The sequence below is a fragment of the Cinclus cinclus genome, chromosome 7, assembly GCF_963662255.1.
Source record: "Cinclus cinclus chromosome 7, bCinCin1.1, whole genome shotgun sequence".
NCBI lineage: Eukaryota > Metazoa > Chordata > Aves > Passeriformes > Cinclidae > Cinclus > Cinclus cinclus.
The window spans coordinates 5,548,935-5,574,646 of NC_085052.1; the positions used below are offsets into that span (position 1 = coordinate 5,548,935).

Consider the following 25,712-nt stretch of genomic DNA (forward strand, 5'->3'; position numbering starts at 1 on the left):
TACATGGTTTGTTTTTAATTAATTTTGCAGAGGAAGAGATGAATGTAACAAGTAAAAATAATTAAAAATAATTGGTTGTGTGTGTAAATGCACTAAAACATGGAAAGAATGTAAATATGTGCCATTAAAAAAAAAAGTGGAGCTCGTCAGGAGCACTAAAGTATGAACTTTAATTTTCTTTGGGAGATGGTAAAAACTTGAACCCCCACAGTGCACTTACTGGAGCTTAATGGCAAGTTTTCTTTCACTTGAATTTGCTTGACTCTTGTACTGCTTTAAACTGATGTAGCACCTCTAGCTATAATAAAATAATCTTAACGTGACCTAGCAGCAGGTGTGGTGCTTTGCTTTTCTTTCTATTTCCCCCTGAGCCCTGTTTCTCTGTTTTGAAGGAATGGGATGTGTTCATTGCCTCAGCAGCTCTGTCCTGCACCTTTGTTCACAGCTGCTGTGGGGAGCAGCCCCTGCACACAAAGTCCTGGGGGGGCTGCATGGATCGGTACAACACTCAGAGGGTTTCTGTTTTTCATCTTCTGTCCCTCTGAGCAAGGTGGCTGAGTCCTAAGCTTTATAATGGGGATCAATGCTCCAATGTAACAAAGAATAATTGAGACTGAAACGGTGCTGTGCCTGTCGATGCTCCAGGTTCCACTACTTGCAAATGCTTTCAGTCCCGGTGTTTGATTGTTTTGTGAAATGTAACTGTGGAATTTTCCCAATAAACCTGGTTTTTGACCGGTTCGTGCCTGCGGGGGCCGTGGCACCCCGACCTTCACCTGGCCTGGCCTTCTCCTCTCTCTGCCATCCCATGGAGGACGGAGGGTTTCCCTGCAGCCCGGCTCCTCGGCTTTGCCTTCCCGAGGGAATCCGCTGGAAAGGGAAGAGGCCACGGGGCCTGGCGTTCCCGGGGAAGCCGCTGGAAAGGGAAGAGGCCACGGGGCCTGGCGTTCCCGAGGGAATCCGCTGGAAAGGGAAGAGGCCACGGGGCCTGGCGTTCCCGGGGAAGCCGCTGGAAAGCGCAGCGGGCCCCCGGCGCGGCGGCTCCGTGCCCGGCCGGAGCGTGCTGCAGCGGACCGGGCCCGCCGGCACTTCCGGTGCCGCGGCCCCATGGCCCCATGGACGCCAACCTGCGCTACTGGAGGGCGGAGGGGCAGGTGGGCAGCGCGGGCGGGGGTGTGGGGACGGGCCGTGCCTAGGGAAGGTCCGAAATAACGCTTCGTCTCTCTCAAACCTGTCTCCCTCAGTCGTTCTTCCAGAGATTTCTCCTCTGGGCGGATGCCTTGGATCCGCTGCTGCTCCTCAAGTCCTCGGTGAGTGCGGCGCGGGGAGGGTCGGAGTGAGCGAGAGACCTCGGGGGCTGCTGAGTAAAAGAAAATACGTGAGGAATATAGCAGCGAATGTAATGTTCCGGTGCCTAAAGGGGCTGCAGGAGAGCTGGGGAGGTGCTCCGGACAAGGGCACGGAGTGATAGGACAAGGGGGAATGACTTTGAACCGACAGAGGGGAGGTTTGGATTATGGAGCAGAAAGGAATTCCCTGGGCTGGGGAGGCCCTGGCCCGGGGTGCCCAGCGAAGCTGTGGCTGGCCCTGGATCCCTGGAAGTGCCCAAGGCCAGGTTGGACATTGGGGCTGGGAGCAGCCTGGGACAGTGGAAGGTGTCCCTGCCATGGCAGAGGTGGCACTGGATGGGATTTAAGGTCCCTCACAACCCTAGGTGTCCCACAGTTCTACAATAAACAGAAATACATGTGTATGCACTTCTGTATCTGGTTGCATAAGCCAAGGAACATTTCTAGGCACAACCATCTCAGCAGCCCTGCTCAGATCGTGGCTGCTTTGGCAGCAGTTGAATTATCCCAATAATTTAAAAGTTTCTCTGATTAAGAATTGGTTGTCTGTCTGGGTGTGTTCTTGCTTTCACTGCTCAGGTGAGGAACAGGTGCATCATTAGCTTCTAGGTTTGTATTTGTGGTGTTTCATAGCTGATGTATTGCACTCAGAATATTGAAATCTGAGGGGTTTTTGTTTGTTTTGTTTTTTTTTTTCCTCAAACACAGAATGAAATAAAAAGAACCAGGTTATTAATACAAAGTAATGAGAAGACCCTAAGTGAGCCCATACAGAATAATCAGGTATTTTGTACTGCAGTTAAAGTCTTAACATAAGTGTTTAGCCATATTTAATTGTTATTTTATGTTTTAAAATACCTACTAGTTTTAACTTTTTAAATCAACCTTCTGTTCTGTCCTAGTGTGTGCTTTGGTGCTGTTACACAGCCCATGGGATGTGAGTGTTTTATATTCAACAGGGAGTATATGGAGAGAAATTTTAGGGGAAAATACAATTAAAGGGATGTATAAATAGATACACTTTGTATAAAAAGAAGTTATTAGAAAAATACATAGAATAAATTTAGAAAGAAGATCGAGCCTCTTCTGAAATTTTATTACTAACCTAATTTTCCAACTGTTTTAGACCAAACAAGCCTTCTTGCTAAGCCTGGTAAGTTTACAAAATATTTAGATTAATGTTTTTTTCCTTATTCAAGTATGGCAAAGATGTTCTAATTTGCTTGTTTTTTTGCCTTTTTTTTTTTTTTAAGTCCAGTGTACATCCTGATACAGACAAGATAATTCCTATTTTGTTTAGACCTCCAGGTAGGTTCCCTTGAGTGAAATATGTGTGTGACTGAAACATCAGGAAAATCAGCTCATGGTAGATAGCTGCTGTCATACCACAATGACACTCTTCTCCATATAGAAAAGCAAGCAGACTCTTCTGTTAGTTGCATTGTTAAATGTGTTGAAGGTTTATTTATTTATTCCTATGGTTCTGTTGAGGAATTTCCAGGATAATCTCATCATCCAGTTGGAAACTCTCAGATTAGTCTCTGCTTCTTGTTGCTGCAGAATGAGTTCCCAAATCCCTCCACATTCAACTGTCTGCTATAATTTAAGTTTTTCCTTTGATGGCTGTGGCTGCTGGATGAATTTACTTTCTGGTGACAGATCAGGAGTGCTTGGGGTGTTGTTTAGGCAGCACAGGTTGTTAATCAGATATAACCTTACTCATTATCACAACTGTGGCAGCTTGTGTAATACCTCTCTTTTTGAACAGAGAGCTGAATTGTATGCAGTTATTTGGGTTCCAAGCAGCCCTGGTCAGTGGAGTTCATGAGGGCTCCTTTTGGCTGTGAAATCTGAGCAGGGATTGTGGCTTCTTGAGTGAGGAGTCAGAGATAAAGCTTAGGGTTGAAGTTAATGGTGATGCTGGGATCTGTGGGCAGTGTTTTACTTGGAAATGGAAATAGATGGGGTAAGTTAGGGGAATTTTCTGCTCAAGACTATCCATCTACACTCACAGATGTTATTTTTACTGAAATAAAGTTTTCCTTCTTTTTAGCTTTCATGCCCATAACTCTTCCCTTGGTGAGTAATCATGACAGATCCTGGTGTGCATCCAGCAAGGATTTCATTTTCCATAGCCAAGGGTTGGAGGGAGGGAATGGAAGTTTTGGGGCTTTGTTGTAGCTTCAGCACAAGCTGTTTGAAAGACATGTGTTTTATGGGAAGTGCTGAGTAACCTGGAAATCGAGCCTTTAAACAATCTCCCTGCAAGTCCAAAGCTGTGAGTTACCCTTCTCCAGCAGCATTCCAAGAGGTTGTTCATGTGTGAAGGACAGCTTTCTGATGCAAGGTGAGATCACTCAGCAGTGAGAACAAGACCTAGGTTTGGTCTGTTCAGCCTCAGAAATTTGGCATTTTAGTGGGAAGGAACTGTGAGTCTTGTGTTCTGTGGCTCAGACCCAGAATATGATTTTTTTTCTCATGTAGATGGTGCATTTGCAAGTAGGAAATGGTGTTACCAGTAAATTACCAAAGATATAAAAAACCCCTTCTTGTTATTGTGCTTAAAAATGGCATCATTTTGTTTCATAAAGTTTGTAACTGTAATTATGTGCATATTTACAAATTTAGATTCATTGGGTTTGGGCTTGGCCTGAGTGTGCATCCTGAGATATGTCATTCCATACAGACATTACAGCCTGAACTTATATGGCACTGGTAGCAAGTACAATGAAACTCTTGATGGCTGTTAAATTCATTAATAGCAATAGTAAAATTAATAGAAATACTTGGTTTTGATATTTACAGTTTAATGTGCTCTCACAGATGTGATTAGAGTCAGTGCTGACATTAATAATAAAGATGGTTGATCCACTAATATTAGATGAATTACTGATCCTTTTCTGAGGCTTTGGAGATTTTCAGCCTTCCTCTTATTCATTATTTTGTATTCTTATCTTGATTGACTTTGTTTTTTGAAAGTTTTCCACACCTTTAGTTTGAAACCTCAAGAAAGGTTGTGGTGTATTAAAGCTGAAGTTCTTATTCACTGTCTGAATTTGAGAAGAAGCTGGGAATAAACTCCTAAAATCTTTGATCATAGATCAGTTAGATCTAAACTAGTATTCATACACCCAGCAAAACCAATCTGACCCTTTCTCAACATTTCTTTAATTGATTTCTGTTATCTTAGTTATTTTATTTTCATCTATTTAAGCTTCGCAGCCACAAATGCATTTTTCTTCTGGGTAAGAAAGCATCTTGCTGCAATAATCTTGCATATATGTGTCTTTGTTTTATATGTGTGCTTTCCACTGAATAGAAAAATGAGCATGTCACTTCTGTAACAAGGGAATGTGCTAGCCTAGAACCAAGGCTGATGGCTTTGGGCACTGGCTGGAGCCTTGGACACTGCTGCCAGTGGTACCTCAGCAGTTCTCCTGGTGTCCTGCACAAAAGCCTCTACACTCTTCAAACCTTATTTTCTTGTGCATTTTTCATCTTAGGTCATTGTTTCATCTGTTCAGCGCCAGGCAAAGCATTCTTTTTTTTGGCAGGTAATTTTTTTTCTACTTTTATAGGCCTTCCAGTCTCAATCCTGAATTCAATTTTTCTTACAATATCTTCTTTCTGCAGTTTGTATTTCACACATACACCGCAGCTTTTAGTCTGGTAAATGGAAATGGCACCCCAAAAGCTGAAGTGAGTGTGCGTTTTTATTTTTGTAATAATCTTAATTGTGCAAATGCCATTTTGAACTTGATTTGCAAGTGTTTTACAATGTACTTATGCAGTGTGGTTTTTCTGTCCTTAGGACTACTCTCTTCAGCAAAAGCAGATCTTTCTTGGCTTGGGAGCTATTTCCTATTCAGCCTGTATTGGTGTAAGTATTTGCTCAATGACTGCTTTCCTAACAAGCTCTCCTGAGAAGGAGTAGGCACTGAGGTAACCACAGTGCCAGATGTCCTTCAGGACTGTGCTTTGGTGCTCTAATCTGATGTCTTGCCACAAAACTGTTCAGAATAAGAATATTTTCTTTACTGTTTTGCAAGTTTAGCAAACAGGTAGTGAGAGGAACTGGCCAGTGTTTATAAACACAGGGTGAGCCACTGGGTTGTTGTAGCTGATTTTTGATGTGGTGCTGTGGAAGAGATCTAACTCTAAACAAGTGGTGGGATCTGCAAGCATCAGTACTGGACAGTGTTTGCTCAAATCCCAGGAACAGCATAGCCATGAAAATACTGCACTGCATGCAGGGAAATTAGTCTTCCAGAAGGGAGCTGACCCTGTGGTCTCTGCTTGAGTAGGAGTTTGTGGTTTCTGCAGTTTGCTACATCAGAATGAGCTCAGGTATCTTGACACTCTTCACAAGTGTAGACGATTCTGTAATGCCTCTCCTCATCCCCCACATGAAGCAGTGATTTTCATAAGCTTCTGGCAGAAAAATGTGATGGTACTTGCTTCTCTTAAGAGGGACTTTCACCTCTGCCCACTGCAGGGTAAAACAGCTGGCCAGGGTTGCTCAGGGTTTACAGAAATCTGGGGAAGCAGCCCTGCCTGTGGGTCATCATGGGAGTGCTTCCCTTTGTCCTTCAAGGGAGTCTCTGAGGGCCAGCTGGTGTCCTGGCCATTTATTCCTAAATGAAACTTCCTGCAAGTGTATTATGGGAATACAGAATTGGGCTGAAACTGCAGAGAATCAGGAAAAATGCAGAAATAAACCAGATCTGTTTCGGGGAGGGAGGAATATGTGACAAGGAATGTTAGTCAGAGGTAATTATTTTATTTTTTCTTTGTATTCACACTGCTGCTGTCCTCTGCATAATAATGCTAAATGCTTTTTTTACCATAATGTTTTCTATTCTTATCTGAGAGTGATTACTAGCACCTTCATTAACTAGAGGAGGCATACATTTTGTTGGCATGTTAAACCAAGACATTTGCTTATTTCCATAGATGGTAACTATGTACTAAGTCACAGATTTCTTTTCCTAACCTGTTACACTGAACATTGCTGCACATTTTTTCAATGGAAGGTGCCTGTTTCCTCTCCATGCCTTAGGCTTTGCCTCTTGCCTTCATGAATCGTTACACGTTGAAGAGCTCATTAATGCAACTTGTTGTCAGAAAACTGCTACCTGCTCCTCTGCTTGGTGAGTAAAACAAATTGTGCATCCTGCAGCTGGTCTGAGGGCCATTTGCCTGTCCCACTGTAGAGTTTTCTTGCTTTTGCACAGGGGTGATCTCACTGTTTATTCTCTGGCTGCCTTTGCTGGCCCCTCCTCTCTGTGGGAGACAACTCTCACTGCCAGTGTCCCAAACCTCATTGGATTCTTGCTGGTTTTGGTTTCAGAGCTGCAGAGCACTCTTGTGACCTTGGTACACATACCTGAAAGCACCAGGACAGATCAAGAGGGCGGTAGCAGTGGCAGTGACATGACCTGGTGTGGCACATCTGTGACACCAGAGTGCAACATGGCTCTAGGAGTGCAGAAAGTGAGACTTGTTCCAGCAGGGTATCTTAATGTTAGTCCAGCATTTGCAAAATGTCCTCTGGTACACTGATGAATTTATTGAATAGCCCTACCAAGAACTAATAAAAAGAGCAATCTGTTATTTCAAGCAAGGTCAGTTTGACAGTCTGTGCCCTTCCTTTCAATGCAGGATGCAGCCTTTTCTGAAACCCTGTTGCTTTCAGGACTTTGTCTTCTGTGCTGGATTTTATGCTGAGCAGGACAAAAATCTAACTACAACAGAAATCCCTCCACTTTCTCCTAAGACAAAGTACTCATGGTTTGAGCTGGATGGAAATTATTTTAAAGCTCTGAATCCATGACAAAGCACCTTTTAGGGCTGAAGCCTTCCAATCTCATGCAAGCTTCTGAAACAAAGATTCAGATCCCAACCAGGTTTTCATGGGGCAGTGTCTTTTTTAAGTTGTCAGGTTATGTAGTTGTGAACTGCTGAACTGGAAATGCAGAATGCACATCATTATGAATGTTACTACTGAGGCAGTCCTTTTGGATCTATTAAAGCAAAATGCCCTTTAACCCTGCAGGCTTGACAAGTGCATTTACTGTGGCAATGGTGAGAAGCCCAGAATTTGACAATGGGATAGAAGTGATGGACAGGAATGGCAAGGTTATAGGAGTGTCTAAGAAGGCTGGTGAGAAGGTAGGTGAGGGGGCAGAGAACTTTTTTTGACTTGGGTTTCATTCCCTGCTAAGAGCAGAATGTGGTGCTGAGAGTAGATAGGGTTGGATGTATTGGATAAGGAATCCCACATCAGGTGCTGAATCTTTGGGCAGGCTGGGATTAGGTCTCTGGAACCAGGTCCCACAACTTTTGTGTCATCAAGGATTGGCTGCCTCCCCAGACCAGTATACTGAGGACCAGAGACACTGGCACAGACATTTCTGTTCTCCCTGGTCACCTCCACAAAGAGATTAGACTCTTGGATCTTCTGATGGGACACCTCAGAGGAAAGCCCTGTATTGTGGAAACAGCTGCATGAGCATAAGGATTTGGGGACAGCTGGAGAGAGAACTTCAGATGTAACACAGGCTAGTTAGGATGCCCAGAAGGTATAACCAATTGTGTGAAGTTCAGCACAACTTTAAAAAGCAAGTGTTAGCAAAATTATTATCATGGCAGGAAAACTGATCAGTAGTTTCACCTTCCTTTTAAGAAATTTCTCAGTCATAGGCAGAGTTTTTGCCTCTTAGTTTCCATTTAAGAAAGAATTCCTCTAATAGATGTTATTATCCGTCATTAACCTGTTGCTTTAAACTCCAGAATGTAAGACAAAAAAGCCCTCAGGGAAGCAGGCAGTGTTTGAAGCTGCCCAGAGCACTGTTTTGATAACACTTGTTTTGCTCTCTCCCCAAAGGCTGTTATTGAAACAGCATTGTCCAGAGCAGTCTTGTTTGGGACAACGTTCTTCCTGCCAGAAGTGCTCATGTACTTTGTGCAGAGGTAAGAGGCACTGCAAGGGGCTGGGGGTGCCTGGTCAGTGGTACTCTGGTTTTCAGTCTGACAGTTAGCATTTGCCAGGTTTTTTCTTGGGTTTGCAGCATTGCTTGCCTCTGTGGAAATGATGATGTGGGACACTGCTGTTCAGCTGCTGTGGTTCTTTGAGATCATTAGGTGAATCTGGTTATATCTGAACCCATGCTCCAAGGGTTTGCAGGAACGAGGTTTTCCTCTCTGCTCCCATGCAGGAATTATGTTTGTGCTCTCCTGACAGGCTGTTTTCCAGCATCTACCTACCTCCAGTTCCCTAATTTAAGGTTTGAATTCCAGCGTCTGTATCAAGGTTGCTCACACCACTTAGCTTAGGTTTGTATTTTTGAAGAGGTAGCACTTGAATTTGCAACTAAAGCTGGAACCCAACTTCCAAATAGTTTTCCACCTATTGTAAAACATGTTCTTGCTTTTCAACATTTTAAATGCCTATATCCTAAGAAGAATACATTATATACTTTATGAGAGGATTCTTACCCTGCTCTGTGCTTTTGGTCATGATCTTTTGTCATGTAAATAGTACAGGCAGGGATCATCTCTATCAGGTAATTTGGCATTTCTTAAATTAATTCCCTATCAGCTTAAGGGACTCCTGTTACCAGAAGACAAATGCAGATGTAAAATAAAATTTTAAATATGTCAAGTGATAAATTTTTGCACAAAGCAAAATAGGGCTGCCCACAGGAACTGAATGTGTAAGGAAAGGGTAACGCAAGAAAAATCTTAACCAAGGACCTGAGACACTTTTAAGCATTAATGTACTTTCCTTCCTTTTGTCACTTTGATCTTGCTGCTTTTTTTCTTAATCTTGACAGTCTGAGCTTGGAAAATGCTGCAGGCAAGCACAAAACAAAGGGAAAGCACAGGAAGTTAAGAGTAAGAACATAGGAAATTAAGTAAGGAAACATCTTTTAGGAACCATAAGCCTAGATTGTTACTAATTTCAACCAGTAAAATAGTAGCTAATGCTCTGTGTGTCACTGTCAGGCTATCTTTCAATATACTGACATATTTTTTCAATGTCTTGGACAGAGCAAGATTTGTTAAAAATCCTCGTGCTTTTGGTCCAGTGAGGATGTTTGTGATTATGTCAGTCCTTGCAGGGATGCTGCCAGTCTCATTTAGTATGTTCCCACAGTGTGGGGAGGTAAGTCCTTTCACAGGAATTGATTTAAGATTATTGTGACATTAAATCAGCCTTTCAAAACTATGGCCAGCAGTCTGAAGGCCACATATAAAAAAATCAACAGGATTAATGTGATACATCTAAAATGAGGCAGCAGAGAGGATACCTGTGAAGGCCCATGTACCAGGCAGAGGCTCACAGGAGGCTTTTGAGGTCTGAATTGCATTGTGTGTTATTTATATTTATACTTTTCAATGTAGATTTATCAGACTTTCACAACAGTCTGAAGCAAGGAAGGTCAGGAGAACTCTGTTGAAGATTTAAGCCAAGACTCTTCCAGCACTGTATTCAGTCCTGCAGGAGAAAGGAAAAATGTAGATGAGAATTTTTTCTCTCATGTAAAGTCAGCATGAGCTCACTGGAGAGGTAAATCTGCTCACTTGTGACATCTCTTCACCCTGCCTTGCTGAACTGGGAAGTGTAATCTGTTCCCTGGGAAAGAATGGCTTCCTGGCAGTTTTAAATGGAGGATGTAGCTCCTGAACCTTGGGCTTTGGAGAAGGCCAAAGGAGAGAGGAGCCTTTCTGCATTTGGTTCCTCTATGTGAATATTCTTAGCAAATCACAGAGTGAGCGCTTGCAATTTTTAGTGGTTTCTTTTATTTGCCTAAACTTTCTGGCATTTTAGTTGCTTTTTTTGTTTTTTAGATTTCTTAATCTCTTATGACAACGAAGCAAACTGAACATAAATGAGGGGACTTATGAGGAATTATGTACTGAGATTAGAGCTGGTTGATGCCCTTTGGGTTTCCCAATGGCTCAGCCCACAGCAGAAGTTCTCCTGTGTGTCACCCAAATACATTTACAGATGGATTTGGTGGTCTTAAAGATCTTTTGACACCTAAATGATTCTGTGATTCTATAGTGAACAGAGATAACGTCACTATTTTAGTAAGTATAATATATATTAAAAATATAATATAATAAATATATATAAAATAATATTATAAGAATAAATAATAAGTATTTATTCCCATATGTGTGCACATGTAGAAAATGTTGGAGAAAAAAAAACCACAAAAAATCCCTCAAATCCGCAAATAGACAAAGAGCCTCAAGTCCCAAATACTCAATGCAGTACTTGAATTTGTGCAAAGTGCAATGCAGTAACAAGGACTTAAAATCCACTTAGCAGGCCATGGTGGTGCTGATTCCCTTTTTTCTTACACTGCAGATAAAGCGAGCAGACCTTGAACCGGAAATTCTGTCATCTACAGAAGAAACAGAGTTCTTCTACAACAGGGGGATTTAGAGCCTGGCTTTTATATAAATGTGTGCTTTGATCCAAATGAATTCTGAATGCACCACTAGCATTTGTGACTGAACTGTGATTCCGTGGTGACAGATCCAGTGTACCATGGTGTGTATGGCCTGTAAAGAGGCAAACTTGGCAACGTGGCTTTGCCAGCCCCAGCCTGGAGGCACATAAACACACCTCACCTGATGCTGAAAAGTGCTAGAAAAGCACTGTAGTACAACCTTTGTCACAACCTGTGTTCTGTGCTTCTCTGGTGATTGATTTCTTAATTAAATGACAGGTGAGTGCATAAGTTTGTTCTGTTGCTGCAGCTTTTGGTACACTTCTTTCCGGGAACCCAGCTGGTGAAGGCTTTGACATCAGTACTCCTGTGGGTAAAGTCCAGCTGGTTCTTCTCAGAACACTTTGATGTTTTCAGTGATCTAACAATGCTCATTTTGAGGATGAGACATGAGTGAGGCAGGCCTTGAAGTGATATTAGACAAAGAAACCCTGATGATAGTAGAATATTGGTTTAATTTAGTTGTTTAAAAAGTGTTCAGGAAAAGAGTGTCAAACGTGACTGCCAATTAATTCCTGGTTTTCTAAACATCCTTGAAGGAGTTGTGAGGCCTGATGGCCCTTGAGCTTTAGAACTTGGTTTTTTACACTAAAGCCATGAGGAAATTCCATGTTTTTCTGACCTGGACAATGAAGAATTCCTCTATTGCAGGTCAGCTCTGTTTATCCAAAGAAAGCAAGCTATTTTCATATGTGGCATCATTTTGGCATGTTGATCGGCAAGGTGACACATTTTGCTGATCCTGTGTCATTATTCAGGGACTCTTAGCTGTCTGGGAAGAGCTGCAGAAAGGGCTTACAGGAGACCTGTGATTGTGACAACATCTTCAGTGATTTTTGAGCAACCTCTCCTACAACCCCTGCCTATAGTTATGTGAGGTGCTGCTAAGGCTGCGTGACAAGGATGAAAATGCACTAAATAATATAAAATTATTTATGTGAAAGTGATTAGCACAAGTGCAGCCTCCCAAGTGTGCCATAATTTAATTTCCTTTTGGCACAACATGCAGATCACTGCTGTCCTGTTGCTGGAGTATTGGATTTCTTTTCACAGTGTGAGGAAAACAATGGTTGCCCAATCCAATCCATCCTACAGGAAGTATAGAGCAAAGTAAGGAAAAATAGCAGGCCTGGACTCTTGCAAGAAGAGATTCTTGCTGTGCTTTTGGCACTGAACAAAAGCAGGAAGTTGGGGGTTGAGTTTAATTTCTTGTTTGAGTTCTGCTTTTTTTAAGCCTTCTAACAACTTACTGGAGGGAGAGGTCAGACAAGGGAAGAGGAGAAAGGAGCAGCAGCACATCCTAAGGACCTGGAACTAGAGGGGAGCATGCTGTAAAGCTGCTCCTGGAAGACTGTATGGATACTGTCTGTAATTGGCAGAGTTTGCAGTACTCCACTGGAGGAATGTAGTGAATTTTTAAAAGTAAAGGACTGTTTTCACCTACTGAACTCTGCAGGCTCACTCAGCCTCTGCGGGTGCTGTTCTTCACTACGTGGTAAAATCTCATCAGGGTCAAGAAGATAATTGTGTTGTGTCAGACCAAAGGGTCTGCTGAGCCAAATGTCATCTGCTCATGGCAGGAGGTTAGAACTAGACAATCTTCAGGTCACTTCCAACCTAAACCATTCCATGATTCTACCACAGGGTCAGGTGGAACAGGCTGAAGCCTCAGCCTGCCTCTGGCTGAAGTGTTTGTCTCCTTCCAAACCTTTAATAGCAGAGGCACAGATAACATCCTGTAGTTAAATGACCTAAACCATGTTTCTCTGTTCCTATTTCAGTTACATACCAAAGGCAAATGCAGAAGGGGTCTGATTCCACTCTCAGTAAACAGTAACTGGCACTGCAGTGAAGACCTGTACCTCTTCCCACTCCTTTTTTAAACATAATTAAGAATGGCTAAAGTAAATGTTAGTTACATGAACCACAGTGGGAACAAACAAAAAACCCCCAAAACCTAAGAGGAGAGCAAAGCCAACAAATAGAAGAGAATATATTAAACTTTGGATCGTCATGGTAACTGTACAAGCTATAAATTCACTTGGATGTTTTAAGCAAATTGATGTCATTACAACTTCATGAGTAAGTCTTCTGGAATAGGTCTGGTAATAGTGTCTGTTATTACAGCTGTCCCTTCTCAAACTCCACCAGCTCCATACAGAATACTTGAGTTGAAATTTGCCATATTAAACTCAGGTCCCTCAGGATTATTAAATACCCCTTTTCCCCATTCTCATAAATGTTTCTGTTGCCCAAACCAGAGTTTTCCAGAAGAGGAGGGCAGGTGCCTGCCATTTAAATTGTCAGCTTGGCTGATTCAGCTGAAATCAGGGCAGGGAAATACATTGCTAAAAAGGCCCTGGCATCCTCAGCCTTGAGTCAGTCACTGAGAACTGCCAGGACCAGACACCAGGTAGTCCAGAGATACTTGTGGAACAAGACTGGGACAAGTAGCAAAGCATCATGTTTGAGGGATCTGGGAAGAGGAAACCTTCTCCTTTGTAATGTGGAATAGATTAGCAACATACCAGCCCAAGGCAGGTCTGTCTCCTGCCTTAGCTGGCCCTTGGGTTAAATGACAGTGCATTAGTGGTAGAACCAGTTTAAGTTGTGGTAAATGACAACAGATGGAAGCGTTCAGCTTCAAGGAAAACAGAAGTCTTAGTACAGCACAAAATGCTGTGCCTCACCCACTCAACTTGTCATCTTGAAAAGTAGGAAAATCCAGTGAGGCTTTCAGGCCCCTTTTATGTAGTTTAAAAAAAACCCCAGCCACTCCCATGTTAAGAAATACTGAGATCAAAGCCCTTCTCAGCTGGAGCCGTGTCCCTGCTTTACCCCCAGGCCTGTAACACAGCCGAGCTGATTTTCCCTTTTCTCCACATGCCGGGGGTGGAGGAAGGAAGGATGAAGGCAGAGAAGCAGCCATGCACTGCAGCTCCTTCCCCATCAGACAGTGAAGGCCACGTGCTGCACAGTGTCACTCGGGAAGGAGCTTTGGAGTCTCCTCCCGTCCCACATCACTCAGCAGCTCCAAGGAATGACTTCACCTGACCAGAGATGCTCTGACTCAGACTGCAGCCAGCCAGCTGCCTAGGGAAGAGTGTCAGACACTGTGAGGCAGCTGGGAACTCCCTACACTGAGCTTCATGGCTTGTTTTCTATCTAGAAATGGAGCTGCTTCAACTCGCATCTCACACCACACAATTAACAAACCCTCAGAAGCCACTTCAGGAATAGTCAGAGCCAAAAGCAGAAGCAGCCAGGACATTTAAGATGGATTCTGTCAGACATCCCGTGCCAAGTTTCTCCAGGTTACCAAGCATTACACTGTTCTCCATTGAACATTCCCCCTTCACACATTTGCCTGCAGGGGAAACAGGGCAGGGCAGCTCATACCAGGAACTAAAACCCCAGGGATGAAAGCAGTAAAGCAAGGAACCCAATTTACTCAGCAAAATCTCAACTGCAGGGACTGTGTTTATCCTGCTCCCGCCTTTGCCAGCCTCTGCCCTGTTCACTCTTTACCCTCCAATTTCTGCAAACGTTGTGGAGATGTTATGGTGCAGGAACCATTCACCATTTTGTATTTCTCCAAGAACAGAAAGGTAGTAAGATGGAAAAGTATGAATAAAAATTTCGTTTTTAAACAGCTTTTGCTTCTAGGAGGAAGAAAAGATGTCATCTGACTGCAAAAGAGCAACTGCACCCACAGTCTGCTTCTGTGCATCCTGGGGAAAAGGAAGTGAGAAATAAGTAGAAGTATTCTCCTGTCCTGACCTTGCAAATTTTTCTATTTTATTTTAAACATTTTTGAAAAGAAACAGTGTCAAAAGTCATTGAGAAAAATGCAAGAACATTAAGACAATCCTTTGAACGCACTGAAGCTGAGGGAGGCCAATAAATTTTGTACAGCACTGATGATAAAATCAGCAATGACAGAAGTGTTTGAACATTTCCAACCTAAAGACCAAACCATAACTCAATCCCAGTATTGCAAAACTAAGAGCTAAAGCCTGTGACTCCATGGTCACAACTATTCAAGAATAAATTTACATAAATTAGAGGGTAGACTGTTCAGGCATTTTTTAATAGGCATAAGCATGCTATGAGTCCAGTTCCTTAAGTGCAAAATTGTATTTCATCTGTGTTGCACAAACATCAGGAGATCTAATACAACACTGAGATTTTTCAACTGAAACATTTTCAGAACAGAAATCAAAACAGGCATTCAATGTTTAGTTTGCAATTGAGCTCCTCTGCTTTGTGTGGTTGTCTCTAGGTATGCCTTAAGGCAGTTTGTTAATAAGAAAGGATGGGAATTTCTTCTCGGTACACTGTGGTGTTAAGACAGCTGGCTGAAGCAGATTCAGATTTTCCTTGGTGAAATAATTCCTTTTCAGTGGACTTTAAAGTAGGTCCTGAATACAATTTTCAGCATAGTTTTACTGTTCTTCTAATCTGACTGTTTTATAGGTCCCAAAACAGAAGCAGCAATATTAAAGAACCATTAACAAAAACCATTAATGGGCAAATGGGGAAAAAAGCTGTAGAGCACTTACAGGTAAATGAAGGCAGCTGCAGTATTTTTCTCAGAAGTTAAAAAAAATTACATGCTACTGTGTTCAGAATTTAAACTTCAGACTAACTGTTTAAAGCAGAATTTTACACCCCTGAAAATAGGGGATTGTTCTGAAGCACTTTCATTTCCTGACTGTAATAACCACCCATTGTATATACAGATGCCACATTGCTTAATCACATTCTAAAACAGATTTCCTTAAGGTATCATACATAGCAAAAGGACAACTCTTTTCCAAACCAATATTGCTTGCACATAGTTATTGATGAGCTCTACCAGTTTCAGAATAACAAATATCCAATTATTTAACAATATAAATATTGGTTACTAAAGTTTTAATCATAAGTATAAAATCTCTATGCAAAAACACATGCCACAGCCTATCTCTACAAAGGCCAGGAAAAAGGTTATTTTTTCTTATAAGAAAGTGCTACTGCAGAATTGACTGACTTGTTGTGGACATTTCTGAACAAATACAGACTGTTTGGCTCAGAGCATTTCCTTGCAGACTCGAAATTCTTCTCAAAAGATTGTAAAGCAGTTAGCTTCAGGCTGCTCAGTAAGAAAAAACAACAAAACAAAAACCCACTCTTGAGTTATGGCTATGCAACCAAACAAGTAGGCAAATTTTAATTTTCTCCAAAGTCTTTCCCAGTTTTCACTATGACTTCAGAAGTTTCCATCTAGATTTAATTTACACAGAGCACTGTCAGACAGTACCTGTGTTACAGCTCCAGTCATTCAAGAAGCTGCTGCTCTACCTGTGGCACATGGCCATTTGAGCATTCCTGGTCCATTAGGCTTTGACTCATCTGACTTTCACATGGATCAGGAATGAATGGCCAGGTCTCTTCTCAGCTGAAAGCCCCAACAACTTCTTAAATGACTCCAGCTGTAAGGCAGCACTTGTCCATGACCCTCCTAGAAAGCCCCACTTCAAGCACAGTAATCCTGTATCTTATCCCTCCATCAGAGGCACGGGATGGAGTGAAAGGGGGAAAACCTCTTAAGGCAACAGTCCAAAAGAGGTGCTCAACTCACACCCGAGCTTCAAAATATCCCTTCCTTTTCACACTAAGGCTACCGTCAGATTTTCCCAGACATCCTTTATTCAAACCTAGACACTTTCAAGTAGAAAGACAGAACTTGTCCATTTATTTGGGATTTCCAGGTATCAAGCAGTCCAGAGCAAGAGCAGCATCTGACAAGCTGACATCCCTGGAAAGCCAGAAGGAGCACTCGGAGCAGCTGCATGTTCAGGGTGTCACATCCCAGCTGTGCTGGGTTCACAGCATGTGTACTGCAGCCACGTTCCAGACCCCAGGCAGACAATCAGAGCTGTCCAGCCTCTGGAATGTGCAGGACAAACAGCCACCACACTGGTGTCTGCCACAGCCTGGACACTCTGGCCCCTGCTACTTGTACATCCACTCACTTTGTGGTGTGAAATACAGGAGCCATGGGCACACAGTTAAGAGTTGGGGGGGATAATGACACCAGGAATGTTCCCAAATATGTCTCCCTATGTTCCCAGTTAAGCTCCAATATTCTGCATTACATCGTGGTAACTAGAACATTGACTGATACCTTTAGTTTTTCATATAAAATACCAGGTATACCTATCTGGATGGCAGAGACAGCTTTTTCAGAATTGGTCCATAACACTGCAGCGCATCAAAATCAGATTTTGAGCATTTGTTCAGCAGCTGCTAAATGAAAAAGGAAGTTTTCTGTGGCTGGTGGAAATCGCTTTTGTTTCAGGGCCTCAGCATTAAGGGTTGGTTTTTCATTGCCATCAGAAACTTCAGTAAGTGATGCTAAAGTAGCCAAGATTTCTTTTGTCTTCAGAGAAATGTCCTTAAGGAACAGAAAAAGAAGCAACCATGAATATAGTATTAGGTATTAAAAGGTTTTCACATACATTTACAATTTAAAAAAAAACAGTACAGAACAAACAAGGGAAATAATGATAAATAAATAGCTCATTTAAAATAAAGACCCCATTTATTTTGAGGCAAACTTGTAATAGTTCTTCAGCCTGCTCTTGTGCCATATTGAATAAAGGAAGCACAACCACTCCTCTCCTGACCTTACTGAGCTCCACGACTAAGTCACTCAGTTGTGAAATGTCTAATATTAGATGGGGGAGGGAGTGATAAAATGCCATAATCATAAAAGTCAGGTTTCACAGGTAAGAAGCAATATTTAGCAGGACCATTTCAAGGTATTGCCAATACTATTGACAAAGCATTGAGCAAAATCCATGCCTTGTGGAATAAAACTGGGAAACCAGTCTTACAACCAATAGAATTTCTGAACTTTCTTCAGCAATGTAGCTACCCAAGAGATAATATAAACTAAATTATCCTTAAAAACCTGCATGATGAATAAAAATGCTCATTTGTAAAACAGCAGAAGGTAAAAGAGACTGACTGATTCTGAGTGACACTCTTCCTCCTACTCCCACCTTCTGCCAAGATTTAGCAACAGAAGTTAATAGATTTAAAAATAAAATATTAACCTTAATGACTTGGCTGTCTGATTTATCTGGATCTTCTGCAGACTGAACAATTAGTTGTCCAATTTCTTTGTGAAGTTTTCCCATTGTCATTGCCTCTGTGTAAGAAAACAACAAAACACCACACATAAAGTCAATTTTTTGTGATACCTAGAAATGCATAGGAATAACACACTAAATTGAGGAATCTTTTCATGACTGCCATTTGAAATCTGTTGGTAAAGGCAATAACCTTGTGTCAACAGCCAGTACCTCTGAAGTGGCCCAAAGCAGTGATAAGGAGCAGCAAGATGATAAGCAACATACAAGGTTTTCTTTCAAATAATGCCCAGTCTTCGAGTATTTAGTGCCATGTTTTTCTAAAAACTCATTAGTATCTCCATTCAGTTGAAAGTCTCTTTCATGTCTAACATGGACATTATGAAATCTCAGTTGTGCATTTGTTGGAAAACAAAGCACATCTTTCCAAACTCCACCTTTACCCAGTCTTCCAGGGTGGCAATAAACTGCAGACAGAAATTTACATATTGACTTTTCAAAACCTGGATGCAAGAAGGATCAAGACTGTTTAACCTACAGCAAGGTTGAGCAATTACTGTCAGCTCTGGAATAAACTGCCTTTAAATCCAAAATATAAACAGCAACCAACCTTTTACTACAGGTGATACTGTAATCTCACTGTCTGCCAAATTCACATACACATCATAGAGGTCTGATCTACTGCTCACTTCAGAGTCTGTAAATCCAGCGATGTAACCTAGAGCATGGAATTGAGTAAGATTAGGATCTTCATAAATAAAAATCACAGTCCTAAAGTATGATTTAAGAGTATTTGACACAATATCCATTGGACCCAGGAGGCTGCCCCCTTGGTATTTTTAGTCATTCAACAAGTGTTCTGCAATTGCTTCATTTCCAAGGAGCTTAAAAATCGACCTCTAAAATTGCCTTGTACATGGATTAACTGTTAACACTACAACAATATCACCAAGTTATCAATCTGGAATTTTAAACTCTCATCCTGCCTTCCTACTAAAATTACTCATTTGCAACTTTTTCATTACAAAAATCTCCACTCTGGAGCCTACTGTCACGAAGTCGGTATTAGATTGGAACAGAAGAATAAACCCAGGAGATTTTCTTATTTATAGCATGTCAGATGAGCAAATTTGGAGCAGTTTTTCTCCATGGAAAATGCTTAGTGAGCTGTAGAAATATTGGAGATGAGTAGTCTTCTTGCTCATATTCTGTATAAAGAAGCCTCTTACCACATGATGTGTCACAGTAACCTCTGCATAAAACAAGGTCCTGTTCCTGGATTATGCATTAAGCACTATGCACACACAGCACTCTGTCACACAGACCAAACTCCTACAGGTAAAGTTTACCTGTGCTTAGGAGCCTCAGACTTCACTGACATCAAAACAGAAGTCTGGGACTTTGGAGTTAGGAACTAAAAAACACAAATCATTCCATTACTAGTGATGTGCAGAAGATGGGAAAAAGTGTAGCTTATCTAAGTGAGCTGCTTCTCTACAACAGGAAGACTTCTGATCCCTCCAATCAAAGCAGCAAAAAAGTCTCAAGGCTGCTTTGCATCGGTGATTAGGGATAGACTGATGTGGATCCACCCAAAGCCACCAGATTAACTCTTTATCTTTCCACATACTTGTTTAGTTGATTTGCCCTTTCCAAAGAAAATGATGTTTAACTTTGATCAACAGCATTAATAGCAAAATAATCCTTTTTCCCCCTCCAAAGTTCCCTGGTGCAAAACTTTGCAGCAACAGAAGCTGAAATTGAATTTTCCTGGTATTTTTTATTAATAAATTCTCACTACCTGTGCAGGCTTTTAAGGCTTCCAGTTCCTCCTCATTTAGATGCACATATGAATGAAGAATTGACCAGTCCTGTCGATGCCACACTAAAGCAGGCAAAGTCCTAGGGAGATTAGGGTGCAACTTGAGACACAGTAGACTTTTACTTACACTAACTAAAGCTTCACAGTAAAAATTGCATTCCATGAAAAAGAACAATCATCACTAGCTCTCATTTGGGGGATATAGAACTGCAGAGATATCTGCAATCAGTGCAAGCAGAATTTACCACTCATTCCACCATTAAATTTCTCTGACTTGAGCAACATACAGCTAAACCTTAAGGGGGATTCAGCAGAATTTCTATAAACAGGTTTAAGAAAGATTTTTTTTTTTTTTCCTTAAAATACAGGCTTTTTTCTCAATGAAAATTTGTTGGACTTGTGGGGGTGGGTGTGTGGGAAGGAAGGAACTGATAAAGTACCTGGTAAATTCCTGGATAGCTTCTATTCTAGGATGGTACACTACAATTCTCTTCTTTAACATCAGTGCAGTATATAAAATAACTGTTTCCATTCCAAACTGAGACACTATATCTAGAAAAGAGGGGAAATTATTTTACAGAAGATATATATGCTGATATTATCATGTTTTTGAAGAAGCTTAATAATAACAGCACAGGTAACAGTGTGAGCACAGTTTACTTGAAGCATACATAAAAACAAGCCTGTCTTTTAGGCTGTAAGAAAGAAATCAGAATAGAGACTCTGGCAGAGATTAACCTTTGATGGAGCCAGCAAGGTAAGCCTTCCGAGCATCAAAGTCCTTGCTGAGGAAGGATCCATTTTCTTCACTTTGGCAGATGCCCTTTGTAAGGACTGCAATGTAACTCTCCATCATTTTAACTGGACTTCCATGCTTCAAGTAGATTCTGTGTGAAAAGAAGAGAGTCTGATGTTTTAACTGCAATCAGTGCACCTCTCTATATATATATATATGAAAAATAAAAAATTAAAAATCAGTATCACTAATAGCAATATTACTGGCAATAATTCTCATTCTGGACACCTGGCTGAGGTTTTAAATACTAAACTAGAAGTTTTCCAACATGCACACAAACAAGTCTCTCTTTTAGAATTTAAAATGACCCTGTATTTTTATTTCAGCTTTCTATTTTACGAACGAACCAACATGGACTGAGATAGAAACACACCCCAGAGGTGCAGGCAGGTGTCCAGACAAAGGATTCTTTGCACTTGGAAGGTGTCTGCTTAATGAGAAAGCAACTATCACAGTAACTCCTGTTATTACATGCAGACTATGACTGGGTAGCTTTTAATTTTTAATCCAAGTATCTTTTGCCATTCTTCTTTACTCTTTGCTAAATGATGAAAGAAAAATATAAACATGTCCTTGATACTCATTAAAAACCCAAAATGACACAGAAGAAGCACACACTGAGAGAACCCATGCACTGTCAGCTGTCTTCCAGGAAGCAGGGAGACACTGTAACCTATTTTACAGGTTAAGAGATTTCAGGAATAGCACTGAAGCTGTCAACTCCACATTTTCCATGGTAGCTATAGCACAAAGCTACATCACATTTGAAACTCAATTATTATCATGCTTAGAAGAATCCATTCCAGATTTGAAAGGCAGTATCAGCTGGTAAGTCAGCAGAAATGTGATCCACAGTGAATCTAAGTATTTCATGTATCACCAAAAAGAACAAATCTCAGTTTTTCAGTACCCTGCAGAATTGGTAAGCCTGAAGGCATTCCCAAGTCTGCATTATATATAGTATGTCCCAAAAGCACAATAACCTCACAGTTGCATCAAATTAGCTGCAAAATCCCAAGGAATACTCTTGGTATCAAGGACTGGGACCAAAATAATTTGGAAACTGAAGGAAAAGCAAAATAAGAAGCAGAGAGAGAGCATGAGAATGGGGGCATGAAGGGAAGTGAGTAAACACAACTAGGAAAAGAGGTTTTTCTGGTTGGAAGAGGGCTCTCACTTCCCTACAGGAAAAACAAAAAAAAACCCCAAAACTGGGTGCTGTGCTTAACTCCAGAGAGATGCAAGCAGCATTTACAAAGATGTTGTGAAAGAATACAAGTCATTCACCATACACATGGTGACCTTTAAGTCCAGCACTGACATCTTCCCAATGAACATCTGACATTCACCCAAAATTTTCTCTATATGACAAGCACAAATCAAGGATTTTGATAATCTGATTTCATTTGTAGGACTGAGTTTCCAGCAATTTGTTTGAACAAATGCAACACAATGAATCCAACCTTTTGCTCTGGCAAGATCTAAGCATGCACACAGCAGTATCTCAGCTCAGCTTTTATACAGACCTACAGAGGATCCTGGTGAAGGCTGCATATTTCTCTGGGTTGAAGTCTTTGGCCATCAGGACAACGGAGAAGTGGGTCACCTGTACATGACACAGGCACAGAAACACACAGAGCTCAGTTAATGACCCCACATGAACAGTCTTGGTCACTTTACTGTCAAGGCTCCAAGCTCCTAACTGCAGGAATGGCCTGGACAGAGGACTTCTGATGTGACTCAGCTCTAGTAAAGACTATCTTTTGCTTAACCTATACACAAGACCTGCTTTCCTCTAATCTCATGAGGTTGTTAAAAAAACAGAAAGGCATTTTTCTTCCCATAGCAGGAAGGAAACTTTCCACAATTTGTTGCCAAAGGAGGCAGCAGAAGCAGACAGTGTCAACATATTTAGAGACTGGAAGAAATACACAGATAGCAGGCACACAAAAAGAACTATTCTAACTTCCTCAATCAAATGATTGTGGGCTGGGACAGTACAAGACTGAAAGTCTGCAGACAATGAGCAGGCTCACGTGTCCTCCTGAAACAGCATTTCCCACTGCAACTATTGAAGACAGCATTGTGACATTTTATTTTATTTTATTTCATAGGAAATATAAACCTGGAATGAGGCAAGGCAAGCAAAATTCTGCTGTGGGCATACAAAATTACCACATTTCTATTTAACAACATAGCATGAAACATGAAAATTGAACAGACTTAACCAACAGTTTAATGATTTTCACAACAGGGAACAGATAGAAGATACAACTATATTTGCTGTCTTCCAGTAGTCAACACAGTGGAAAACAAAGTACCTACATAACTTGGTCCTTTGGGGGAAAAAAAAGGCAGCAGGTTCTAGAGGAGCAAGATTCTGGACACTATGAAACAAACTTTGTAGAGAGAAAAAAATGCTGAAATTGAAATGCAAATTAACTAGAAACGGCAGCATGAAATAGCACTTGTATGTTAACACAATGAATTGGGTAATGAATATGTCAATCATTCTGCAATTCCAAGACTTGGTGACAAATGAAACATAGACTGGCTGGACACCTGAGCACACATCACCTTAAATCCTTTCTCTTCCTCACCTTTCTCTCCATGAGAAAACACTGCTTAATCCAGAAGAAGCTCTGCAGAAGCCCTCCCTGCATTCTACCGAAAAACCCCGCCAAGTCATACCTTTTTCAAGGCTGGAGAATCCTGAACTTCTACCGTTGTGATGTAGAACCAAGACCTTTTATACTGACCAAATACAAACGTATGAAGCAGTTTGTTTTCATCCGTAAGGCAGCACTTTCGCAGCAACAGAGTCCTCAGTTCAGCTGTTACGGACGGATAACACCAAACCCACAAAGCATCTCCGTTGGTGTCTTTTTCTATGGTGGAAAGATGTTCACTGTGAGAACGCCCAACAGCAGCAAGGAAGTAAATTGATGGGTTAATCAGGTTTGTTTCCTGGAATCAAATTAAAATTCCACCTTACCCTGACCCTAGACATCCAGTTCTGCCACTGCGGTTTAAGCCTTAAGGCAGGAATTCTGATACGGGTTTTATTTTCTAAATATTAATACATTTCCATTCTTGACCTGCTTCACGAGGTCAGAGAAGGACCAAGTTTGAACGCACATTCAACACGAGCACGATATCGAGGAATAAAACACCCGGAGCAGCTCATTTATGATTTTTCCCTATTGCTGATTTCGCAACACAAACCTCGGAAGCCGCGAATTTCAGACACTTCGGCCGAGTTGCGCACGGCTTAGCTCCGCAACAGGCAGAGCCGGCACCGCCCAGGCCCGCGGCCTCAGCGCGGCGGGCCCCGGTACCGCCCCGGGCCCCGGTACCGCCCCGGCTCCCCCGGCCCTCACCGATCAGCCCCACGGCCCGCAGCAGCGGCGCCTCCGGCTCTGCCATCTTCGCTCCGCCGCCTTCCGCCCGCCCAGCCCCGCTCCGCCCGCCGGGGCCCGCCCGGCCCGGCCCAGCCCCGCTCCGCCCGCCGGGGCCCGCCCGGCCCTCACGGCCCGGCCCAGCCCCGCTCCGCCCGCCGGGCCGGGCCCGGCCCCCGCCATTTACTGAGCGCTCCCGCCCGCTCCCCGCGGCTTCTCCTCTGCGGGCCGCCCGCCTGTTCTCCGGCGGTAACGGGGGAATAAAGGGTCTGGGAAAATGTGTTTTTTTTTGTTGTGTCACAGGATAGTTCCGGTTGGAAGGACCGTGGAGCTCAGCCGGTGCCACCGCCGTGCTCAAAGCAGGTCCCCAGAGCACAGCACTCGGGAGGAGTCCAGACGGCTTTTGGACATCTCCAGTGAGCGACTCTAGACCGTCCGTGGGCAGTGTCCCAGTGCGTGATCGCTGCACAACACAGAAGTTCTCCCTCTGTACAGGTGGAATTCCGAGTGTTTCTCATGTTGCTTCTTGTCCTATTGCTGGACACCACTGAGCAGAGCCTGCTCGAACCTCTGACACTTCTCTTCAGATAGTGACAGACATGGTTGAGGTCCCTGCTCAGTTGTCTTCTCCAAGCTGAAAAGGCCCAGCCCCCTCAGCCTTTCCCGAAATGAGAGGAGCTCCAGTGCCATCATCATCATCATCTCCGCAGCCGTCTGTAAGCCATGGGGCACAGTTCATGTGACATGTTACGCAGAAAGTTTCCCTGCTGGCAAACACCTCCTGAAATCACGGCCAGGAGCTGTACCCTGAGTAACCCAAAACACAGACATCCCTGTTTCTACACAGCACGGATAAAGGCTGGCTTGTGCCCAAGTGGGGACTGGGTGGCTTGAGGAACAGTCATGGAAGCAGAACAACTATTCCTGAGTAACTCCATCCATCAGCAAGTTTATTGAGAATGTAAAGATCTCATTTGCAAGTTTGGATTAACAGTGGCACCTGAACATTGGACTTCATGATCTTAAGGGTCTTTTCCAACCTAGATGGTTCTAGGAATACCATGACACTGCTTAGAAGAAACTTCTAAAAATTACTGGGATAACTAGAGTAGCACTAGAAGCTGGTAAAAAAATGTGTGAAGTTCTGGGAGACGCCAGGCCTATCCCAGGAACACACTAAAGGGCAGCCTGCTATGTGATTTTCATGAAGTCATGAAGCACACACATTAAATATACTCAACTACCACATAGGAAGAAACATGACAAGACAGATGATAATAGCTGCTCATGGTACAAAATCGTCTTGATCCCAGCCTGGAGGGTTTTCAGGAACCTCAGAGATCCAAAAATATGAAGTGGGCTGCCCAATAGCAAATCCAGTGATAAGGCAGGACACCTGCAGTCCCCATGAGAGCACAGCTGTCCCCATGAGAAGGCTGCAAGGACAGTCACTGGCTATGGTGACATGGGCAGAGCTGCCACCCAGACCTCAGGTACTCACTCACCTGACAAACTTTTAAATTTTATGAACACAAAAAATTTATAGTGCTTTTGTTCAGCACTATAAACACCTTAGTGATGACTCTACTTAATGCAGTGTGTACTAAAATACTGTCATGGCTTAGGAATAGATTTCCCGAATTTAGTGTTCCCACTGAAACACCCCAGACCATGCACCACTCGC

General features: G+C 42.4%; 2 protein-coding genes across 7 annotated transcripts; one reads left to right on the forward strand and one right to left on the reverse strand.

The window, feature by feature from the left end:
- The first annotated feature begins 1,104 nt into the window (after positions 1–1,104).
- SFXN4 (sideroflexin 4) lies at positions 1,105–11,098 on the forward strand. Of its 6 annotated transcripts, XR_009933355.1 has the most exons (16): positions 1,109–1,154; positions 1,245–1,310; positions 2,058–2,132; positions 2,476–2,502; positions 2,603–2,657; positions 3,403–3,428; positions 4,853–4,903; positions 4,983–5,048; positions 5,161–5,229; positions 6,409–6,499; positions 7,405–7,520; positions 8,236–8,321; positions 9,402–9,516; positions 9,756–9,921; positions 10,203–10,445; positions 10,729–10,751. XR_009933355.1 is itself a non-coding variant. In XM_062496641.1 (14 exons), the coding sequence occupies exons 1-14, from the start codon at positions 1,116–1,118 to the stop codon at positions 10,804–10,806; spliced, it is 960 nt and encodes a 319-aa protein (XP_062352625.1). In that variant the 5' UTR covers positions 1,105–1,115; the 3' UTR covers positions 10,807–11,098. The 6 variants fall into 6 exon arrangements, 2 of the variants coding, with proteins under 2 accessions (XP_062352625.1, XP_062352626.1); XR_009933353.1 differs by having other exon boundaries at positions 9,402–9,921; XM_062496641.1 differs by lacking the exons at positions 9,756–9,921; positions 10,203–10,445 and having other exon boundaries at positions 1,105–1,154; positions 10,729–11,098.
- Positions 11,099–14,781: 3,683 nt separating this feature from the next.
- Positions 14,782–24,056, reverse strand: DENND10 (DENN domain containing 10). Its single transcript, XM_062496282.1, has 9 exons — positions 24,011–24,056; positions 23,322–23,518; positions 22,157–22,236; positions 20,573–20,721; positions 20,275–20,386; positions 19,814–19,914; positions 18,623–18,730; positions 17,977–18,071; positions 14,782–17,312 (listed from the first exon to the last, which is right to left on the reverse strand). The coding sequence occupies exons 1-9, from the start codon at positions 24,054–24,056 to the stop codon at positions 17,136–17,138; spliced, it is 1,065 nt and encodes a 354-aa protein (XP_062352266.1). The 3' UTR covers positions 14,782–17,135.
- Between the last annotated feature and the right edge of the window lie 1,656 nt (positions 24,057–25,712).

Coding starts and splice junctions, on each gene's coding strand:
- SFXN4 (XM_062496641.1), top strand. CDS start 1,116: ATGGACGCCAACCTGCGCTACTGGAGGGCGGAGGGGCAG. Junction 1,155..1,244: donor ACTGGAGGGCGGAGGGGCAG/GTGGGCAGCGCG, acceptor TGTCTCCCTCAG/TCGTTCTTCCAGAGATTTCT. Junction 5,230..6,408: donor CCTATTCAGCCTGTATTGGT/GTAAGTATTTGC, acceptor TCCATGCCTTAG/GCTTTGCCTCTTGCCTTCAT.
- DENND10 (XM_062496282.1), bottom strand. CDS start 24,056: ATGGCAGAGCCGGAGGCGCCGCTGCTGCGGGCCGTGGGGCTGATCG. Junction 22,237..23,321: donor ATTCTCCAGCCTTGAAAAAG/GTATGACTTGGC, acceptor TGTCATGTACAG/GTGACCCACTTCTCCGTTGT. Junction 20,722..22,156: donor TTCACCAGGATCCTCTGTAG/GTCTGTATAAAA, acceptor CTTTTCACACAG/AATCTACTTGAAGCATGGAA.